General features: G+C 42.3%; 1 protein-coding gene across 1 annotated transcript in view; it reads right to left on the bottom strand.

The window, feature by feature from the left end:
* Positions 1–24,522, bottom strand: part of LOC5564863 (organic cation transporter protein) — a 130,822-nt gene that overhangs the window by 61,202 nt on the left and 45,098 nt on the right. Inside the window, exon 2 of the mRNA XM_021849156.1 lies at positions 22,550–22,952. Coding sequence (XP_021704848.1) covers positions 22,550–22,952 — 403 coding nt within the window. The remainder of the gene's footprint in view (positions 1–22,549; positions 22,953–24,522) is intronic.

The raw sequence follows: 24,522 nt of genomic DNA, 5'->3' as shown, positions 1-24,522 counted from the left end.
TACCTACTTATTTGCCTTTTCAATGCTCCAAACTGTCTTGCGGAAATTGCTTCACAATACCAATACCAATACCAATCTGCTACAGTAAATTAAGTAACGTCTTGCTAAATGAAGAAACAAAAATTTTGAAATAAAATTTTTCATCTAAGTACTGCTGGAAATTATCTGGTTTTGAAAAAAAAACTCAAAAGCCAATACTGGTATTGAAAGATCAAAACAAATTATTACATACTAATAGCAAAAAAGCTAAACAAAATGCTATGCAGCTGAGGAGCGCGCATTTTTATTTGGGACTCACTAGTCCAATTGAAAATCAAGTTAATCGCGATTCAAAAGCATTCTCAATCAAGACAACGTTTTCAACAGGGATGTCAAAAATCTTTTTTTGTGAATATATATCTTCAGTGTAGTCTTTACTTTCTTATTTAATTTTTTTCTTCCAAGTGCTCTGATATACCAGGAATATCTTAATAGGAGTCTTTAATATGGAATGATGAACAAGAAATTCCTATCCGAAGAACGACTCATATATGAGATTTTTGGCCACCTGATCGCCCATAGTGGCCACGCCACATGCAAAAACAATGTGCGAGTCTATTACTTCAGGCAACGTATCTTAATGCTAGAACACGCCGCCAAGCCGCAAATCAAAGTTTAAGTGGCAGTAAATGGATTTGATAAACTGCAACCCGGGGTAATTCAATTTTGCGAGTGGGTTGTGTTGCAAATGATGATGTGCTGTCTAGGAAAATTTGCCAGAGATGGGACATGTAAACTACCGCCGTAATATGATGCGCACTGTTTGTTCTAATGGAATAATCTTGATACGAGGAAAGAGATGAGAGCCGGAAGATAGTGCCGTCGTGTACCTGAATTACTGAAAACGGATCTATCCTGGTATCTATAATGACATGTAGCTGCGAGTCGTGACATCGATGAAGATAGGGGCAAGAATTTGACGTTAGAAGCCATGTCAGAGAAATTGCGGCAAAATTAAATGTAATTAGCAGTTAAACATTTACAGCAACGTGCGATCAGGAGGCTCGGATCTGGAAGCAATGCATTTGATGTTGTTGGCTAACAGAGTAAGTACAATATAATTGTTTAGGTTTTTTTTGACGTCAATTGCAACATTGTTTCTGATTATTAAAAGGTTTTTGATTGTTAAGATTACACGGATGAGCATTGATGCCAATGATATTTTAAAAGTAAACAGTGAGCACCGATGAAATATCTCGTGCAACGATGCAGAGCATTTCTGTTGACGTATCAAGATATTTCTCATTATGCTCAGTATATTTTTTGTAAGATCTTGTATTAGGTGGTCCTTGGCTATAACCTTTCCCGGTTCTAAACAAATTTCAGGTTAAATTCATGGTGTCGGTCTTGTGAGGCCAATGCCATTGTTGGGTCGAGTTCCTGGAAAGATGGTCAATACAACATGGCCTGTTTGTGACAGTTTGTTGAAAATTCAAAATTTGTTCTTAAGACCAAGTTTTGATTTTCTCGTAATAAGTGAATACATACGCTTTATTTATTTGTAACATTAGACCTTTAATGTGATTTTTAAAAGTTTAATTTTTATCCAGCACGAGTCTTGGACATTGAACTTTATCTGACATATTTATTGAAGCCCCTCTCATTGTGTCATTTTTTTTTCAAAGTTTTCAAATGAAGACCTGGTTTATTTGGAATTTTTTAAAGTGAAGTTTTGGAATCATCAAGAAAAATCTTCAATTTTTGCAAGTATTAAAAAAACAAACTTTTTTGCAATCTACTGCAGATGACACGCAGACTTCCTTTGGCGGAAAGGTCTGTGTTATCCGCAAACAAAGATTTTTGATATCCCTGAGGTAACTCAGGTAAGTCAGATGTGAGAATATTGTATAATAAATTGTTTCAAGCTAGAAGGGCTATATTTTCCATGAGTAAATTTCTTTGTAGTATAAGGCTGGCTATATAACGTTTAATTTTAGTTCGAATATAGTTCAGTTCTACTCCCGAATAAAAAAACTTCAGCTGGCAGTACAAATGACCTATTAATAGTCTTTTATTCAATTCAACGGGTTCTAAGCTCGTAGATGTGGTTATGCTTACTTCCAGAATAATCTAAATATCTATTATTAGAGCCTTTGAGTAGAGATAAATGAGGGTTAACCTTACGCTTCATATGCGACTAGCACCTTGAAAGCTAATTGGGGTCATTAAACTTTATTCCACAGGCTTCATCTGCGTCCCTTTTACAGTCTACACTAAGCGCAGGCCCCAAATTAATTTAGATTCTGATCGTAATAACAAAGAATTGAGGCACTTTTATTCTGTCTCAGCTTGACGTATGCCTCGTCGTTCTGTCGATCCGTCATCAATTCGCTCGATGTTGTTTTCGCGGCGGGGTTGCCAGTTTCTCAACATATTTCTCCCGGTGGAACTCGTTGAAATCCTTGGTTCCACCATCCTTCAATACCTCTAAGACAGCCAGTTTAGAAGTAGGTTTTCTAGTAGGAGCACCCCGTCGGTCTGTACAATAGCTTGGCGTACTCTTCCATCTGCAGCTGTTGATACTTTAAGAACGCGTCCACGTACCCATCCGTTGCGCTTAGTATCGTCAATGATCAGAACCAGGTTGCCGGGTTGAGTAGGTTTGACTTCATCAAACCATTTAGGGTTGGGAGTTATTCTCTAGTCCAACGGCTCCAAAATAAATCCAGTTGCTTCTTAATTGCTTGATGAAGAGATACTTCATCAGCTATCGATACAATTGGCCATCCTGAATTGATGTCAAAGCCACCTTAACGGACTTCACCATTCGCTCCCAAGCACTTCCCAAGTGTTGGGTGTCTGGGGGAATGAATTTCTACGTATCTGTACTAGTGAATTCTGTAGCAAGCACTTTGTTTATCTTCTTTCTGAGAAGACAATTGCTTTCAAGTAGCGTTATCGCTGTAGATCTCAACAAAGCTTCCTCGTCGACAGATGAATCAGCGAACGCCTTTGATGCTCCATTCAGTTATTAGTGTCCGAAACGTCGGATGTAAGCAAAAATCCGTTTTTGAGTTTTATTTAAGACTGAAAGCCATAACCTCAAACAGGGTCCATGTTTCGTGCCCATAGAGGAGTACCGCCCATGTTGCATTCTTCTCATTCTTCAACTGCTCGCATTCGCCGTCGTACCAGTCGTTTCTCTGATTCGGGGCCGCTGGACCTAGTGCTGCTGTTGCGGTGCTACCTATGGCGGATCTTATGTGCCTCCAACCATCTTCAAGAGTGGCGGCGCCAAGCTGCTCTTCCGTTGGTAGGGCCACTTCCAACTGCTGCGCGTATTCGTGGGCTACTTCTGAGTCCCGTAGCCGCTCGATGTTAAGCCGCGGCGTTTGGCTTCGACGCGAGTTGTTCACCGTCGAAAGTTTTGAGCGCATACATACAGCAACTAGGTAGTGATCCGAATCTATATTCGCACTGCGGTATGTGCGAAAATTGGTAATGTCAGAGAAGAATTTTCCGTCGATTAGAACGTGGTCGATTTGGTTCTCAGTTAGGTTATCGGGTGATCTCCAGGTGGTCTTATGGATATCTTTGCGGGGGAAGAAGGTGCTTCGGACTACCATACCACGAGAGGCTGCAAAGTTGACGCATCGTTGGCCGTTGTCGTTAGATACGGCGTGCAGACTATTTCGCCCGATCACCGATCTGTACATCTCCCTCGTCCTACCTGTGCGTTCATGTCGCCAACAACGAGTTTCACGTCACGCGGCGAGCATCCGTCATAAATCTGCTCCAGATGCGCGTAAAACGTCTCCTTCTCGTCGTCGGGTCTCCCTTCGTGTGGGCAGTTTACGTTGATGATGCTGTAGTTGAAGAAACGGCCTTTTATCCTCATCTTGCACATCCTTGCGTTGATCGGCTGCCACCCGATAACGCGTTGTCGCATCTTGCCCAACACTATGAAGCCAGTTTCTAGTTTACTTGTGGTGCCACAGCTTTGGTAGAAGGTAGCCCCTCGATGCCCGCTTTTCCACACCTCTGTCCAATCCAACAAAGTTCCTGCAGCGCTACGATATCGAAGTTACGGGGATGTAGTTCGTCATAGATTATCCTGTCACAACCTGCGAAACCAAGTGACTTGCAGTTCCATGTTCCAAGTTTCCAATCGTAATCCTTATTTCGTCGCGTGGGTCTTTGCCGATTGTTCCGGGTCGTATTATCTCCTATGTTATTCGCAATAAGGTTTTTTACGGGTGGCTTATTGGGCCTACGCCAGCACTCCTGTCTCGCCGGAGCGCCATCGTGCCAGCTCTGTTTAACGTCCCAACTAACACTAGGACGATCGCGCTGATGGGGCTACCACCTTGGATTAAGCTGTGCGCGATTCAGCATTTCTTACTCAGCCGCTGGATACCAGAACAGACGCTGTTTGAACCGCACCTCCTGGTGAACAGACGCTCGAGACGTGCCTCCTCAATCTAGCTGATGTCAGAAGGACAACAGTGCCCAGGCTGCACTACCAGCTAAGTACGCAACCCTTAGCTGGTGTAGTGGTTAGAACACACGCCTCTCACGCCGAAGACCTGGGATCGAATCCCATCCCCGAGATGGTCCCTAAAAATTTTCAGTGACGACTTCCTTCGGAAGGGAAGTAAAGCCGTTGGTCCCGAGATGAACTAGCCCAGGGCTAAAAATCTCGTTAATAAAGATAGAAAAAAAAAATGTAAAAAATAAAAATCACCTTCTTCTATGCATAGACTGTTCTTTGAAGTTATATATTTTTTTAGATTTTTTTTTCCCAACTGATATTAGGGTGGCAATCGATAACATTGATATGCCCAAGTTATCAGCGCAAAGAGAAATCGGTAACTGCAGTTACTCCGATGATTCTGAAGGCATATTTTGAAATCTTTTCGTTTTATTATCGCCGCATTAATTTGTGGTGTCCAATCTTCTTTTGTTTTAATCATAAATTTTGCCTTCTTTTTTATATAGGCTGTTCTTTATATTTATACTCCGGGGATTTTATTAGCGGCTTTCAGTCTCAACGGCAATCAGAACTAAAATATTTCTTCTACACCCAACGTTTCGATTGTATTTTCAAGCTTTTTCAAGGGTTAGAAAATTTGTTCTTTGTCCCTTGAAAAAGATTGAAAATACAATCGAAACGTTGGGCGTGTATGAAATATTTTAGTTCTGATTGCCGTTGAGACTGAAAGCCGCTAAGAAAATCCCCGGTGTAACTCATAACAGTCGAAAGAATCCAACTACACTCTTAAAAATAATGAAAATTACTCTAGACGTAATTCTGATTATGACTGAATGACACATGATGTAAAAGATAAACCGACACAAAAACGTGTCCTTGAAGATGTATTGAACAAAATATGTATTTTTACATGTTGAAGGACACGAAAACGGTGCAACTGTGATCGACAATTCCAGAATCAGACACTAACGTATTCGAAATTGGACACTAATTTACGTCATTCGGCTCGCTTCTTTTATGTGCATCCCAAAAGACGTAAATCACATTATTTTTTGGTACTGTGTATATTTATACTGTGATAAAATAAAATTTAGTAAAGCTGAATGTTAACAATTTTTATATGTTGCTGTTCTATCAATTCTTGCAAGCCGTGCTGTTAGGATGATCATTATTTTAGAACCTGCTAATATTCCATTTTTTTTGTTTCACAAACACATGATCTCTATTCGAGATGTGCTGGAAACATATTATTTTCATCACAAATTTTCCCTTCTTTTGATAACATAAGGTGTTTTTGATTTACACTTCCAAAATTAAAACTAATATTGAATCCAAAATTAAAATTAATAGGTATTAAAAGTTAAGTCACAAAAATTTTCCGCTAAAAATGTGTTGTTCGTTCGAGTTATGCCGTGCGTCAAAGCGTCAATTTTAAACGAAAAATAGTCTGATCTCGTATGTAGGCTATTTTTGCAATATACTGCAATAATAGATCTTTGGGGTGAAACTTTCAATATTTTGCAAATAAATTTTCCCTTCTTTACCAAGTAATTTTCATTAAGTGTTACGTCCCAATTGGGACAGAGTTTGATCCGCAGTAAACTGTTTTTCGAGTGTTCTCTTCATTACTAACTGACAATTTTCTTAGGCAATTTACTGCAGTGAAACCTCCATGAGTCGATGTTCCATGACTTGATATCAACTCAAGGAATCATACTAAAAACAAAACTTCATTATTACTATGATGGACCCCACTAGAGTTTATATCCTTTGACAAATATGCGCATTTCGACCTCAGCTGTAAGGCCGTCTTCAGTGTTGTGTACTGGTCTGCTAGCTTTCCAAAGTATTTCGGTTCCATTACTCGATATTTCCATGAGTTGATAGTCCCTTCAGATATTGACTCATGGAGGTTTGACTGTATTTCAAAATATGTATAACACATCAAACGAAGATACTCTATGTTCTGGGATGTAGAGAAAATTATTATTCCAAAAAGATCTTCCACCAGACCCGTCACGTTTTATTTAATTATGCTCTCTCATGTCACAACAATTTTTGACATCCATAGCTGGTCAAAACTCTGAACAAACACCTTGCTTGTTGAGTACCTACCTTCCATGGGCTCATTGGAGTTGATCTCGATAAAAGCTTAAAATCATGCCAATATTCATTCTAAATCACTCAATATACCAAACGGCTGTTATGCCAAACGGCCATTATACCAAACGATCATTATGCCAAACGACTTTTTGCCAAACGGGGTACAATCTACTAGCGCTTGACATGACTACGATTGACCTTCACCAATAGAGGCCGAAAATAGTTTAGGCCACAGTATGTACAGTTGTGTTCAGAATAATAGTAGTGAAAGCCGATTTTCATACAAAATGCTCATTTTTGGCATGCTGTAACTTTGTTTCCATATGAGCAATCGCCATGAAATTTTGACAGTGAACTACAAATATACTCAATTTCAATTGATAATAAAAAAATAAAATTTGATGCCTTACAATAGGGTACTTTGGGACACAAGATTTGAAAATTTTCACACTACCGGTTAAAAAGTTAAGCACCAGGTGAAATCGCTCAAAATAATAGTAGTTTTAATAATTGAAATATCTGCTGTATTTTGAGTTTTTGAATTTTTCTTTATTCATCGTTTCAACCGTTTCCTCCCAAGCTATAAATGTATAAACAAGCCATTTGTCATAAAATTGTTGCTGAACAAATTTACAAAAGAAAAACTACAATTATTTTGGGCAATTTCACCTGGTGCTTAACTTTTTAGCCGGTAGCGTGAAATTTTGTTAAACCTTGTGATAATGAAATTGAGTATATTTGTAGTTCACTGTCAAAATTTCATGCCGATTGCTCAAATGGAAACAAAGTTACAGCATGCCAAAGTTGAGAATTTTGTATGAAAATCGGCTTTCACTACTATTATTCTGAACACAGCTGTATAAGGTCGTATATAAGAAAACAACCTAGCATATGGTAGAGCAACCATCCGTGGTACACTGATTTAGGAGGGATTATCTGAAATTTCATTTCGGGTGACACATGATGACACACACACTAATTCTGCTATCCATACGCAAAACTCCTGCTGCGTCGAATATCGGAGATATTTTGTGAATAACACTGTTTTTTTCAAGGGTTGTCGCTTCTCAACTGGAAGCCGTTCAGTATTGGTCAGTGTAGCTAATTCGTCGACATACGATTCCCATTGTTCTGCTCGAAACAAACATTCTTCTGCCCTTTGGTTCTTAGGCTGTGTCAGATGATCGATCTTACGCACTTTGTCGTTGACTGATAATCGACAATTCTCGCGTTTAGTATCAGACATATCTGCAATGATCGATATCTCTTTGTCGATTTTTTCTTTGGATTAGTACTGTAACTGCAATGCAGCATGACGAAGGACGATGAGTACTTTCTACTAGATTGAAAATAGCAGTTGAACAAAGTCGCTCGGCCAATAAGCAGAAAATCGATGTAGCGAAATCGATCTCTGCAGATACGCCTGAATGCAAGAATTGTTCAAAAACCGGCAAACATAAGCCATAACACGCTGCATTCTTTTCCAAGAAGAGAATCTTTCAACATCCAGCAATTGCCCTGAAACTTGTAGTTTACGATGAGTATAGCAGGCCCGTATTTTGTCCGTCTAAATTCCAGATGCTTTGTTAGGTGGCCATTGATGTGCAGGGTAACTAAGAAAATGTACGGGTCAACCGTACCAGATGCTATTCTTTTACCGTTTTGGGTACTTTACCCTATGATCCAACTCTGAGCATATGAGGGACGGAAGTTTGTCTAAGAGAGAGTCCGAATACCAAGTACGGTGCTAAGAACCTTTGAGGGTCGAAGAACGACAGGACGCATCTTGCTAGCTGTTGTTTGGTTGGCCTGATGTTGTTCTCTCATAGCTGGGCAATATCTTCAGGTATTGACGTGTTGTATCGGATTTCGCCCGCTCTAGTGTCCCAAAGTATTCCGAGAACCCGTTCCGATTGCTTTTCTAGGCTAGAGTTCAAATCGATTATGGTTTGTTGCTCTACTTCTCCAAGTTGTTCTAGGACGGCTCGTTGTTTACTACACCAATTACTTATCTCAAACCCACCGTACTTGTGGATTGCCTTTACCTGTGCAGCAACTTGGGCAGCTTCTTCTATGGTTACAAAGCTGTCAAGGTAATCATCTACGTAGTGGTTGTGGCAGATTCCTTGCACCGCTCTAGGGCATTCATGAGAGAACTTGTTGGCATTCGCGTTTTTTTACAAATTGAGCTGTGTTCGGGGAGCAAGTTAACCTGGTGGCTACGTACATCATTTACGTTTCCGGCGGAGATGTTGGGTCAGTTCGATACACGAACCGCTGCGAATGGCGATCTTCTGGCCGAATACGTACCTCATAGAACAGCTCTTTAATATCTGTGTTCCGAACGACGAATATCCAGCACCGCGGTGCGAAAGGGTCACTCGATCCACATGCAGAAGGAGATCATAGTCGACAAGTAACGTCAACACATACGACGATGTGGAATGAAATGTCATGCCAATATGTTGAATTGTCTACCTAAATACGGGCAAAACACAACACGATAAAAATTGCTTATAACTAGAACATTGAGTTGATAGAATTTCCCTTAAAATTAGTTAAAATCTAGCTAAAATTAATGAAATTGTTAAAATTAATTGTTGGACGGTGGACAAGATACCAATAGATGATTAGAAATGTAAGTAACACACAGTTTAAAATGAAATTATGAACTAAACGAATTAAAATTAATTGCAGCTAAAAAGCTGACTCATGTGCCAACATAAAACGAGTCGTGCTACAAGATCGTCCGAAATACCTTTCCGCAGCTGTCCCAACAAAACTTTTTAGATTTCTAACGAGAAATCTTACGGAGATGCCGGGTTCCGCGACCATTCCGGGTAGTGGGATGCCTATGCACCAACAGCATCCAGAAGGTACCGATCTGCAGAGGGAAAGCGATGAGGTTATGACTGTGCCTGCTGCATCGATCGACACCCGTTCCAGAAGGAGCCGATCATCAAGAGCTAGCTCTCGCGCGTTGCGTGCTTCCCTCGTGCAGCGGCTCGAAGAGGAAAAACGCCTCGAGAAGGAATTCATCGCCAGGAAGTACGAGATCCTCCAGGCCCAGCTTCAAGATGGAGAAGGTAGCGGCAGTAGTGGCAGAACACGTCGATCCTCCCATGGCAGTTCACAGAGAATGCACGATTGGGTACAGAGCCAATTAGTCCCGATTACCAGTGCCACCACCGGACCAACAACGATTCCCGTGGTTACTCAATCCCGGACAGGCACTATTCCGAAGGATGTTTCCCCAGTAGTGGTTCCAGTGTCAAGCAGTGCCATGACCATGGACGAGTCGAATGCCATCGACATGCGATCTTTGACCATCAACACGATCCCCGTGGTTCCAGCGGTGCCACAGATGCAGCAAACTGCAAGCTCATCGTTTGCTCCGACACGTCATCGGCTTGCACATCTGCAGGCAAGGAACAATGAGCAAGCTTCAGCGATGAATACCAGCACCGACTGTGATGGTGCAGCAGGTGGCTTCAACAATTTCGACGGATCATCATGCACTGCCGACTACGGTGAATTTCTCTGTCTCGCCAACACATACACCAGAGGCTTTGATGGAACAGCTTAGCGAGTTGCAGAAACATGCGGACGATCTTCAACGACAGCTGATGAGTAGGACAGACCACCAAACTCAGGATTCTGTTCGGCATGCAGATAGTGCTCGGCAATTTCAGCCAACCCAGTATCGCCGAATATATCATCAAGCCACCGAATGTGCCACGGCCAGTGCGCATCGCCGCTTACGAATTTCCGATCAGCGACGGTAATATCTGCATCACCAGTTCGGTAAGTCAAACGTGCTTCAATACTATTTCAATATTTGCTCCGCAATTAAATGCTGTGAGCTCGATCAATTCCTTATCGACTCGAGCTGTTGATCGTATAAATAAAACACCTCCTCCGGCTGCCGGGCCATGCTTACTTCCCCCCATTCTGCCATTCGTTCCGGCGCATATGAGTACTCCTCAAGCCCAATCTACTCCCCCCTCCGTGCACACAGTCTCGTCTCGATTGTCTCCAATCACTTCGTCGATGATTCCCACATCTGCTCCCATCGCCGCTTCCATGTCTGCTGCCAGTGATGTTGCTCGGCGGCAGTTATTTGGTGGACCAAACTCACAACAACTCGCTGCCAGACACGTCGTGCCCAGAGAGCTTCCTGCTTTCACCGGTGATCCAGTCGAGTGGCCGTTGTTCCTGAGCTGCTACCAAAATACGACCGACATGTGTGGCTATTCGATGGTGAAAATCTTATGCGATTGCAGCGGTGCCTAAAAGGAAACGCATTGGAGGCAGTACGAAGTCATCTGATGCGTCCTTTGTCTGTACCGATGATCATCGACACGTTGAAGACGCTGTACGGACGCCCAGAGCAGATTATCAACGCTCTCCTCATCAAACTACGTGCAACACCAACGCCCAAGCCGGAGAATTTGGAAAGCCTGATCGGATTCGGTTTGGCGTGCAAAAATCTGTGCAGCCATCTACAAGCAGCGGGTCTTCAGGAACACCTTTCGAACCCCTTGTTGCTTCAGGAGTTGGTGAGCAAGCTTCCAGCCACGCTCAAGCTAAATTGGTCACTTTTCAAGCGCCAGAAAGCCAACGCCAATCTCACCACATTCGGTTGCTACATGGATCAGATTGTGACGGCTGCAAGTGAGGTGACGTTTATCAACGAGACGGATGGGCATCGTAGCAAGCAGGAAAAACCGAAAACGAAGGAGAAGATGTTCGTGAATACGCACGCTTCAGAAGAAAAGAAGGCGTCGTACAGCATTACCGATCGCAAGGAGAACAAGCCGAAGCCCTGTGTTGCCTGCCAGAAGGACGGCCACAAAATCAAGGACTGCCATGTTTTCCAAAAGATGACCCTTGGTGATCGTTGGAGACTCGTTCAGGAGCGTTACCTGTGTCGTCGGTGCCTGGGTTCTCACGGAAAGTTCCCTTGCAAAGCGATCTTCTGTGGAGAGAACGGCTGTGAGGATCGCCATCACAAGCTCCTTCATCCAGGAAATCCACAGCTACCCCGATCTTCTGAACCTCCAAGAACTACTAGCACGGTAACAGTTCATCGTCAGTTCAAGCAGCCCGTTCTTTTCCGGATACTTCCGGTGTCGTTACACTGGAATGGCAAGACCATACGCACATTTGCCTTCCTCGACGACGGTTCATCTCGAACACTAGTGGAATCGAGGGTAGCTGAAGAGCTTGGAGTGACTGGCGACGTGCATCCACTCTGTCTACAGTGGACTAGTGGAATTGAACGAATGGAAGACGAATCGCAGCTGATACAGTTGCAGATTTCAGGAGCTATGAACACCACGAGGTTCGATTTGAAGGAAGTGCACACTGTTAAGAGCCTCAACCTCCCGGTACAATCATTGGACTTCAACGAGCTTTCCAGACAGTTCCCGCACCTGCAAGGCTTACCAGTTCAGAGCTACACCGGCGCTGTTCCAACGATTCTGATCGGCTTGGATAACTCGTTCGTGATGGCCACACGGAAGAGTAGAGAAGGAGTCAAAGGTAGCCCAATCGCAGCCAAAACCAGGCTGGGCTGGGCGGTCTACGGAAGTACGTCCCCCGATGCTGAACGGTCCGTGCATCCGTTGTTCCACATTTCTATCCGTTCGCCCGATCAAGAACTCCACGACCTTGTCAAGAAGTTTTTCGCTATGGAAAGTGTGGGCATAATATCATCTACGATGGAAAGCGACGAGGATCGTCGTGCAAGGAAAATTCTCGAAGCCACTACAGTTCGTACGGAGTCAGGCAGGTTCCAAACAGGATTGTTGTGGAAGTACGACGACGTGGAATTCCCGAATAGCAGGCCCATGGCGGAAAAGCGATTCTGCTGTCTTGAGCGTCGTTTAGCTTCAAAGCCTAAACTGTACGACAACGTGAAGACCCAGATAAGCCAGTACCAAGAAAAGGGGTACGCTCATAAGGCTAGTGAAGAGGAATTAGCCAGCTTCGATCCCAAACGGACCTGGTTTCTACCGTTGAACGTCGTAACCAACCCAAGGAAGCCGAACAAGGTGCGACTAGTGTGGGACGCAGCTGCAAAGGTTCAAGGCCAATCGTTCAACTCCGCCCTTCTCGCTGGACCAGATTTTCTCCCCCCGCTTCAAGCTGTTTTGTCTTCATTTCGTCAGTTCGAGGTGGCCATCAGTGCCGATATCTGCGAAATGTTCCACCAGATCCTAATCCGGCCGGAAGACCGATCAGCTCAGCTGTTACTGTGGCGCGACGAACCATCCAAGCCATTCGAGGTGTTCGTCATGGACGTAGCGACGTTCGGTTCCACCTAGCGTTGGGCAAATTTAACCAAAACATCGATGTCAATGAATCGATTCAAATTAGATATGTCGAATCGATTCACCGATTTAATCGAATCATTTGAATCGATGTTTTAAATCGATTCGATTTTTAAGCTCATATGAAAAATTACAAAAAAACTTTCAAAATAAGACCAAATGCAATTTTATTCTATTATGAAATTCCTCCAATTAAATAACAACGTTTAAAAATCAAAATTAAACCTTGATACTTAAATGCTGAATTGAAATTAGGCTTATGGTTTATAAATTCATTGAAAAATTCCAATCAATTTCATCCTTTTGAAACGAAACAAAAAATCGAATGAAGAAAATCGATTCACTCGATTTTGAGTGATCCTAACATCGATTCAAAAAATCGATTAATCGGAACGAAAACATCGATGTTCGGGACATCGATTCAAAATCGCCCATCGCTAGTTCCACCTGTTCACCCTGCGCTGCCCAATTCGTAAAAAACCGGAACGCCGAAGAGTATTCGGAACAGTTTCCACTGGCGGCAGAGGCAATTATAAAACATCACTACGTGGACGATTTTTTGTGCAGCGTTCACTCGGAACAGGAAGCGGTTGAACTTGCAGAGCAGGTGAAGCTTGTGCACTCCAAAGCCGGATTCGTCATTAGGAATTGGCTGTCGAACTCCAAATCCGTTCTAACACGGGTCGGGGAGCAGCAAGCAGTGCCGGAGAAGAAAACATGGACTGACAGATCGGTTGTGAACGAGCGGGTCCTCGGTATGATCTGGAAGCCGGAACCGGATGTCTTCGTTTTCCAAGGTGTGTTCAGGGAAGAAATTCAAGCACTTCTGCTGGGTGACACTGTTCCGACCAAAAGAGAAGTTCTGCGAGTTGTCATGAGCATCTTCGACCCCATCGGATTAGTTGCGGTTTACGTTGTCCACGGAAAGGTGCTCGTGCAGCACATCTGGCGTTCAGGGATTGGCTGGGACGAGCGCATACCTGACGGACTATTGGAGCAATGGAAGCGATGGATAATACTTTTGCAACAGCTTGACCACGTTGAAATTCCACGGTGCTACTTCCCTGGCTACTCTCCCGAACACTACCGAGCCGTGAAGCTGCATATTTTCGTGGATGCATCTGAAGAAGCCTTCGCTGCAGTAGCGTACTTTCGCATCGTCGAAGGATCCCGAGTTCGCTGTTCTCTGGTGTCGGCGAAGACGAAGGTCGCGCCATTGAAGCTACTGTCAATCCCAAGGCTGGAGCTATCGGCAGCTGTTCTCGGTGCAAGATTATCGAAAACCGTTGCTGAGAATCACACGATTCCAAGCCGCAAAGTATTCTGGAGTGATTCGTGCACCTTCCTCTCTTGGTTGCGGTCTGATCCCAGAAAATATCGACAGTTCGTCGCATTCAGGCTAACAGAAATCCACGATCTAACACAGGTCAACGAGTGGCAGTGGGTACCATCCCGCTCGAACGTGGCGGATGAAGCCACAAAGTGGGGCAAAGGTCCCAACATCGCCTCCGACAGCCGCTGGTTCCAAGCTCCGACATTCCTGTACCAACATCCGGACCTTTGGCCTCAGCAAGCAACAAAAGGAGAAGAGAACCAGGAGGAACTTCGCCCAATCCACCTTCATTGCGACGTAGTCAAGGAGCAGCTACTGCCCAAGTAACAATTTCAGTGCTTCTTGATCTTAGATGTTATTTATGGAGGTTTTATTAGAGATGTATACATTCCTAACAGATTTAATAAAGCATTGTAAAGTGCAAAACGTTCTTTTCGGTAAAACCCATTTTAAAATGCTTTGTAGATATCTACAAGAGCTCCCGTTAAAACTTATTTGCTTGCCACACTTGTTGATAATAAATTGTATTTTGAAGGAGCTGTGTAGTGTCTATTAAAACCTATACTTAAAACCTCATCTTGTTTGTCTTGTCAAGGCGTAGGTAAAACTTCTAAGGCTACACTAAGTCATGTTAAAGCCTTCTTAAATCTCAACTGTCTGATGCATGTTATTGGAAAGCAATCTGCATGTGGTTATCAATATCATTATGTTGATAATGATAATCATGTAGTGAATCACGAATTAATCAGAACGCAATCATAGAAATGACAAATATTCCTCTCGAAGAATTAACAGACTATCCCATACTTGTCTCATACTTGCCTGAACTTCCCGTTCTAGTGGGACAACTATGCTGCACACAACAGCTGAGCTACACGAAAAAAGCGTTCATTTTTCAGGCACTTCTCACTTACCGTTTTCTGCATCAGTACAACCGATCAAGCACGACAGGTTTCATTATAACAATCCAGTCCAAAAAACATTTAGATACATAACGGCACGAATTCAATAAAATGAATTGCATCACAAAACTGAATCTTCCTATTTGTTTACCTTTTTGACAGCACTAGCTTTCCTGACAGCATTAAGTTTAAATCAAGGCTCCCAAAAAACCTATTTGTCTTAGTGCAGAACAAATATTCTGATTTAGGAATATTTTAGCCAGTGAGGGTTTGCGCACGGGTTCTTAAGATCAAAAGCGCGTATGAATGATTAAATTGTTCAGAATAATTACCAAATGATCTTAAACTATCCCAGACAAGACCAGCAAGATTTAACTGGATGGAATCCATTTTTATTGTCGCCGTTTCGGATTGATAATATGCGTGGGAAATTTCAATTTACGATAAAGATGAGCATGAAATCATTCTGAAAATGGAATGGAGCTGGTCAAGGCGGAAGCAACCATCGTCAAGCTGATCCAGCAAGATGCTTTCGGCGACGAACTCGTCATCCTCAAGGTTAACCAAGACCTTCCAGTTGGAGAACAAAAGAGGATCGAGAAGACCAGCAAACTAATCAAGCTTTCTCCCTTCCTGGACGAGCAAGGTGTTATCCGGATGGATGGAAGGATTGCAAGCGCGCAGCAGGTCTCGTTCGACTTCAAGTTTCCCGTCATTCTTCCCAAAGGACACGAAGGGACGAGACTTCTCGTTGATTGGTACCATCGGCTGTACAAGCATTGCAATGCTGAAACGGCAGTCAACGAGATGCGTCAAAGGTTCCACGTTTCGGAGATGAGAGTCGCCTTGAAGCAAGCCGGAAAACTTTGTCAGTGGTGCAAGGTCTATAAGGCAGTTCCGGCGATCCCGAGAATGGCTCCACTGCCTGAAGCAAGGACTGCATCACATGTTAGGCCGTTCACCTACGTTGGCTTGGACTACTTCGGGCCGATGCTGGTTAAGCAGGGACGCAACGAAGTGAAGCGTTGGGTTGCCCTGTTCACATGCTTGACTATACGCGCAGTGCATCTCGAGGTGGTGCACAGCTTGACCACGGAGTCCTGCAAGATGGCGGTAAGGCGGTTCATTGCACGGAGGGGGGGCCCGAAACAAATATTCAGCGATCGGGGCACCAACTTTGTGGGGGCTAGCCGGGACTTGACTACATCGGATCACCACCAACCTCGCAAGTACGTTCACCAACACCGATACCCAGTGGCGTTTGAATCCACCCTACACGCCGCATATGGGAGGGTCTTGGGAACGCATGGTCCGGTCAGTGAAAAGCGCGCTGGCCTCGTTGTCTACTGGCGGGAAGCCGGACGATGAAACTCTTCGCACACTCCTGATCGAAGCAGAATTCATCGTGAATTCGAGGCCACTTACGTACCTGCCGATAGATTCCGAGGAGCAGGAAGCACTCACCCTGAACTGTTTCTTGATGCTGAGTACCAGCGGGGTCAACCAGCCGGCTAGAGAGCCGATCGAAGAGCGAGCAATAGCTCGCTGTAACTGGGATTTGTGCAAAGTTCTACTGGACAAGTTCTGGGCGCGCTGGATCAAGGAGTATCTCCCAACCATCACCAAGCGTACGAAGTGGTTCAAGGATCGCAAGCCCATAGAAGTTGGAGACTTAGTGGTTGTAGTGGAGGACCGGATCCGGAATGGATGGCTAAGAGGACGAGTGCTTCGTGTGTTTCCGGAACGTGATGGTCGCGTACGGAATGTGGAAGTCCTGACAGCCAGTGCAGGAGTGCTAGTTCGGTCAGTTGCGAATAGAGGGTCTTGTTTCCCGGATACGAAAAAATCCCGGGATTCGGGATTTTATTTTTAAAAATCCCGGGATTTCCCGGGATCCCGGGACAAAAATTAGATGCTTCCAAAACGAATATAGAACGGCCGGAGCGGGCATTAAAGCAATATTTAGTTTTATAGAGCAGTTTTATAATAACCGAAGGTTAAGTCGAATTGAAATAGGCAAAAACAATGTTCTCATCTGCAGTCGAAGTCGTTGGGCATTTATTAAAGTTAAAGAAAAAATAAATCAAAAGTGATACATAAGGTTATGTATAGGTGATACCAATCACTCTAGAATTCAACCAAAATTATTTACATTCTTGTGTCATATGGAATCTTAATGCTATTAAATTATTAGCATGACAGCTACAAGCATGTTAGTCCTGGAAAAGTGTAAGGTACACTGGGCAAACTAAAACGGTTACTGTAAGATAAAGTGGCATCGATAAAATGTTAATGTTTTTCAACCACCTAAGCATTTTTTGACAAACGGAACAAACTGTAGAAAAACCTATTACAGTATATTGGAAATTACGTTGCTAACGTATCAAAAAAAGTATAGTCTTTGCAGAATCATCGCGACACCAACGACCATCACTGCCACCACTTTGGTTTCTGGCGGCATCACTTCCAGGCAAGCACAGTTAAAATGACGACAACGAACTTTTTAATTACTGCGATAAACCTCAATAAAAACGCTCATTTAGTAAGCTAAATACAATACCTAAAATACATTCTTGTATCAACAGTCACCAGAAAAATATGCAGCTTGTTTTGTGCCATTATAAGAAAATAATACAACAGTATTTTCTAGTTCAACATGCAATTTCGGGAAATCCCGGGATTTTCGAAAACATCCCGGAATTCGGGATTTATTAGATCCCGGGATTTCCCGGGATTTTCATCCCGGGATTTCCGGGACAAGACCCTCTAGTTGCGAAGCTCGCCGTTCTAGAAGTTGGTGGTACAGCTAAAATAGACTTCGAGCAATACGGGTCGGGGGATGTTCCGAACGACGAATATCCAGCACCGCTGTGCGAAAGGGTCACTCGATCCACATGCAGCAGGAGATCATAGTCGACAAGTAACGTCAACACATACGACGATGTGGAATGAAATGTCAAGCCAATATGTTGAATTGTCTACCTAAATACGGGCAAAACACAACACGATAAAAATTGCTTATAACTAGAACATTGAGTTGATAGAATTTCCCTTAAAATTAGTTAAAATCTAGCTAAAATTACTGAAATTGTTAAAATAAATTGTTGGACGGTGGACAAGATACCAATAGAGGATTAGAAATGTAAGTAACACACAGTTTAAAATGAAATTATGAACTAAACGAATTAAAATTAATTGCAGCTAAAAAGCTGACTCATGTGCCAACATAAAACGAGTCGTGCTACAAGATCGTCCGAAATACCTTTCCGCAGCTGTCCCAATAATCTGCTTTCAGATATTGTCGAATGCGAAAGAGTACCGTAGGGAGAAGCGTCATTCGATCCACCCATATTAACCCCTCTATCGGCAGCTTTATTTTTTACCGTCAAAATAATATTCAACCGCGATAACATTTTTGTTTCTCTATATTTTTGCACCATTTTTTCACAAGTTTTCAAAAAACTTTTCTAGTTTTAGAATCTGTGTCGATATTAATAGTTGATCATCTGGATCCGGAGTTATTCCGAAATTCCTAGGGGGACCGACACGTTGTCATAACCCACGTAAATATCTCAGGCTAAGGAATGTTTATCGGATTCGGATATTCTCTCTTCGAAACAGTAAATTAATGAGAGTATGTTGTGAAAAAATAAAGCAATTTGGTGCAGTCGTTTTTGAGTAATGAGCTTTTATGTGTCTGGAACTACGCTGGCCAACTAAAGAACTTGAAAAACTTCAAAAAACATCGTATCGTAAAATTCAGATAACTCCAATAATACCTAACCGATTTGATATTTTTTTCAGAGTAGCTCCTAATTAACTGGTATTTTATAGCCCATATTTTATTTTTTTTTTTGATAAATTGACGTAAAACAAAATGGCCGTCAAAGACATTTTGTATGGAGAATGTCGGTCCCCCAAGGAACATCGGAATATCTTCAAAACCAGATATGATTCAATGATCAATATCGACACGGATTCTTAAACTAGAAGAGTTTTTTGAGAACTTGAAAATATGGTGCAAGAATATCGTGAAACAAAAAAAGTTATAGCGATTTGAATATTTTTTTGACGGTAAAAAATGAAGCTACCGGTAGAGGGTTTAATCAATGATATGCAAGCTTCCGAATTCCCACTCACTCTCACGATAATGGATTTCTCCCTCACCACAATTTTCAGCAAAAAGCTGCGTTGCGAAATTATCCGTCTACGAAACAAAGCGAAAACAGATAATGGCACAACTCCACAGCTGTGAGAATTTTATTTTCTCCTTCTCCTGTCCATGGAGAACTTTTCATGTGTCCATCGCCGCAAGCAGCAGTTGCTTTTATGCTTCAAATTAACTACAACTTTCGTCAAGTTGGTGTGGTAGCATGGATAGCGTGCACGCATCGCGGTAGTTTTTAGCAATGTTCTAGGTTCGACTCCCGTCGCCGGTACCAGTTTTTGTTTATCCACACAGTGATAATTCTCGGGAGCAGTTGGTGAGCGAAAATATGATGAAGTGAAAAAGAAATTATCCCCAGAGTGGAATGATTTTCGGTTATCCTCCATCGTTACTCTAGGGAAAATAAGTGTGAGCGAAAAAAGATGTTCACGGGAGAAAGCGATAAAAGCATTCTCCTTACGTGCGAAAAATCGTAGATTTCGCATCATTGATACGAAAATTCAGAACTCTGATGATATGCCATCAACCTTCGCTGAAGCATCCCATATGACCCGCAACTTTCATAGCTTCCTTGAGTTAGTTACGGCTCCAACAGATAAACACCACACGTGACGAGGACCACCGCTTTTGAACTCCTCGGATGATGCATACGTATTGCGCATTCCGATTAACTTTAGACCGAAGTTCATAAGAGAAATGAAATATCACCAAAAAAAGCTCGCCGAAGTTCGGCGTCGGCATTCTACCGAAGTGCTACGCCTTAGCATGAGAAGAACCTCCGCAAAACATGCATTTAGCTTCCATGTGGCAATGTTTAGTACCACTTTGACACCGACGGTACTGAGAGGGGTTCTGAAAATTTCCACCAGATTACTGGAAATGTTCCAGATGCTTGAGAGTTCACGATTATTAGGATTTATTTTTTGCAAAACACGACAGTCTTCTTTCTTCGTGATTTGGAAGGAAACTTTGATTCTCCTAATGGAGTTCAAGATCTTCTGCCTAAATCCCCCAAATTCGGAACAACTGACCAGGATTTGTAACATTCTTTGTTTTATCACTTGAATCAAACAGCCTGGGCTAGAGGTTGCTTCGATATAATGTTTGGAAAGTTTGTCTAATGCATCGAACTGATTGCTCATTTCATTTATTTATTTATTTATTTATTCCAACTGATCTAACAACGATCTTATTGAAATTTGATTTAAAACTAAATATTGACATAAAAACAACTAATACAAATACACAACGGAAGGCAAACAACAATTTTCAAATACAATTTCAAACAATACAGATTGCTTATTACATAACATTTGGCATCATTCTAAAGTTCCCAACACCTATGATCACGGTTCCCACGAGTGATTGTGAAACTCCCTGAAGAAAATTCCAGCAGGCCAAGTCGATGGAAGTAGAGCAGTTTGCTTGAGGCAACCTTCAATTCCAACTTTAAAGGAAACATTCGGTAATGACGAAGGATCTTTCCATGCAGGTTTAAGTAGTTTCACTACAGCAGAGACGTTTGGACCCAGAGAATCTACAACCATCTTGGTTATATCATGTTCTGTAACATGGTTCTTCAGCCTCGTAAAGAAGAGCCAACATTTTCCATTCAACACATCGGGGACAACGGAAGCGTTAGGGTTCGTAGTATTCTTTGTTCCGCATAGCAGTTTTGGTGACGTAATCGGGGAAGACTGAGCAGCGGGCGGATCAGTATTGAAGGTTCGAAGAGATTGCACTTCAATTGCAGTTTCGTTCATAGTAACATTTCTAAGGGTATCCTGGATGGCAGCAATTTGTTTCTTAATTTCCAAAATTTCATCTCCGTGTGACATCTTTACTTCCACAGCTTCTGTTCGAGGGCTCGCCTGAAGATTAACGTCTTTCTGCGGTAAACGATCATTTCTTTTTTCACGTATCTGTTGGATGCACGTATCACAAATCCACCAAAAATTGGATTTTTTTAGGTATGCCTTCAATTCGTCTCTACTAAGCCCGACGCACTTAATGTGATACACTTTGCCGCATAAACCTTCGCAAGCGATACAATCATCACCTCGGACGATTGAAGAAGAGCATTGTTTGCAGATCGACGGTGTATTGGCAGCTTCTCTCATAGCCATCCTATACAGTGCACAGCGATAACAAACAATCAGCGTTATGGCGTTCATAATCGGTTGCGATAGAATTTCAATCCACCTTTTTACGGTAACCACCATACGAAATTGAGAATTTAATGATTGACAAATGCAAATATCACAGCACAATAGCATAATCCGCGAACGGGCATCGATTTTGCGTCTTTAACACACCAAAAAAATTAATGCATATTGCAGCTTGAGGCAAGGCAGCATTCACGTAACAACACAACACAGCACTTTTTTTCAGCATTTCATTTCGATGCAATTATCAACATTAACCATTTCTCCCTTGGAAGATAGCGCACATTCTGGAGAAACGTCCTCTTTTCATATTTGTCACGTTCAGTGACAGCTTTGAGACCCATTTTTTTAAAGTAGTTGTTAATTCAGAGATTAACCTTTTCTTTTGTTCGTGGTTGCAACCATGTTCAGTGAATAAAAAAGACGTGACCTTCTAAGAGTTTTTTTTTCCAAGACGGTGTCCAAGAAGAACTACCACCGCTAGCTTTTGCTAACGGGTTCAACGAAAAATCGAAGGCAAGGGTCCAAACAAAGAACGAAAAGAGATCAATAGTAGAAAAAAATAATGAAAAGCACTGTTTTTTGAGCACTGAGAAGTACTGTTTTATTGCTTTAGGTAGTTTTAACAACTTCCAAAAGCAGTAGAAATTTGATTGAAATGTACTAATTCTTAAGCATGAACAAAGATGGAAGGAATACATCGGTAAATAAATCAGCCATAATGCTCTTCCATCTTCGTAGTACTTGATCTTGGCCATGATCGCTCAATAAAACTGATGTAATTTCCACCAGCATGCACTTATAAAAGTTGTTTGCAATCCAAACATGCCTCAAAGACATTAATACGGGCCTGCAAATCGCTATCACTGTCACCTTGAACGTAGAACGCTGCCTGCAACCGTGTAGAGGTACCTGCCACATCATTGTCAACCTTCCGCACGTGATACCTATACACATCTTGCCATATCTATTTCAATGGCTCTTTAAAATCCACTCGATTATAGCAGAGCAATTTGTCAAAATACTTCCCATCGTTAGTCATTATACTTATATCCTATTGAGCAGCACTCACCCGTAACGGCCTGAATCAGCGCAAAGCACATCAGCGTGTGCCGACGACCGAACTGATCCGAGATCCACCCACTGCCAACGGCTCCCATTGCCGCCCCGGCCAGGAAGCACATCTCCACAATGCTCATCATCTGGGCCCGGTCGCAAACCAGCCCGAATTCGGTGATCACGGTTTGGCCGAAAATCCGCGAATCGAACTCGTACCCATTGCAGCTGACCTGCTCCAGCGTTGACACGTTTACCGATCCGAAGTAGTCGGTGAAGTTCTGCAGGCTCAGCTGTTCGTAGGGTGCGTTCAGGTGCGAACATTGACCCCCGTTAGGGTGCGTCAGATTACGCCACAACTCGAGTGGTATCGAGCGAAGGTGCGCAGGGCGGGCACACCAGAAGTCGCGATTTGCGGCCTGGTAGAGAGGAGAGAGCGAGAGAGAAAAACAGGGAGAATTAATCATACGTATATGGGGAAACGAAATTGAATTTAATGAGAGGCCATTAGGCGGGGGATTAACTGTGCGGTTGTGATCGCGGTTCTCCTCCGGTTATGACGATGCACAGTGGGAGATTTCGTTGTTTTAGCACTTTGAAAGAAAAATTAAATTATGCTTCAAAGCTATTATGGTTTCATCAAGAAAAATTTTTTGGTAAAGAAATGTGCAACTGAAAATGAGATAGAAAAATCATGTTTTTAACTTTTTAATATAAATGCTGTTTTGAACACATTTGACAAGGGTATAAGGTTTATAACTTTACTACATTTCAAGATGCAGTATTTGCCATATGAAATGCATCAAAGCCGGTTTCCCATACAAAATTGTCAACTTCAGAGAGCTATATCTCACCCGCTTCCCAACCGATTGTTTTCATTTTTTGAATCAAAAAAAAAAAAAAAAAATAAATTTAAAAAAATCTCCAGCGACGCAAGCACGCGCGAAATCGTGAGCAAAATCTATCGGACGATGCAAAACCGAACTGTCCTGTTTGGACTTCACGAAGCACTACCCAGCAAGACGCTCCAAAACAGGAAAAAAAATCTCCAGCGACGCAAACACGCGCGAAACCGCGAGCAAAATCTATCGGACGCAAAACCGAACTGTATTCCAAACATCTGTCTGTATCCTATCAAAAATTAATTATGAAAATTGAAAAACATATTATAAATAAGTTTTTTGTGTAATTTAAAATGACTTTTTTTTTAATTTCCATTACAAGCAATAGAATATTTTTTCAGTGTCAATATTATCATAGCCCAAACGGTTCACTACAACTTCTCCATAACACATTTTACTCTAAAATTAATATTTGTTTGAACTAGATTTGTTTCATATAAATTGCTTGCAAAAACTCATAAGTCATTTCAAAAGTTATTCTTGAGTCAAAATTATGAATATATCAATGGAAAACACTTTTTCTATCATACATGTGTAAAATTTAATCCAAATCGATGGTGGTCGAGTTCTGTGACTGACCTATTTAACATGGAATTCGTCAAATGCTTCTATCCTGTTAAATCTGCTTTCTGGACCATAGTGCAGTGTGCGACGACGGAAGTGTGAAGTGGGTGACAGCCGAGATTAAATATTGTCGGAAGAAGTAATATAGATGAGTAGAGAGGAGTAGTATTGCAATCAGGTTTTAAAATGTGATGCATCGTTAGGTAAGAAGCCTAACTCACAGTAGGTAAATTGATCGATTCGTCGTATGTGCTTTATATGCCGGCGTTAATAACTGGTGTTTGCTGATGAATTTTAATATTTTCATCGTTCGAATTCAACCGCAAAAGACAACCAGACAGACAGCTAGTCGGTACCTAGTAGGTGATTTCCGCTGCGGCGAAGCACGTGAGGAGGTGCGTACAATCAAGCGTAAAATACGTGAGTTCACCGCTTTGATTGCGGTACCGGCGATAGTTTAAATTCTTATCCGGTACTACGATTGACTGACTCGATATGGTTCTTATTTGTTTTTAAACTGCTG

This window comes from Aedes aegypti, chromosome 3, assembly GCF_002204515.2.
Source record: "Aedes aegypti strain LVP_AGWG chromosome 3, AaegL5.0 Primary Assembly, whole genome shotgun sequence".
Lineage (NCBI taxonomy): Eukaryota > Metazoa > Arthropoda > Insecta > Diptera > Culicidae > Aedes > Aedes aegypti.
Note: the sequence above shows the minus strand (reverse complement) of the source record. Positions and strands in the feature narration are given on the sequence as shown.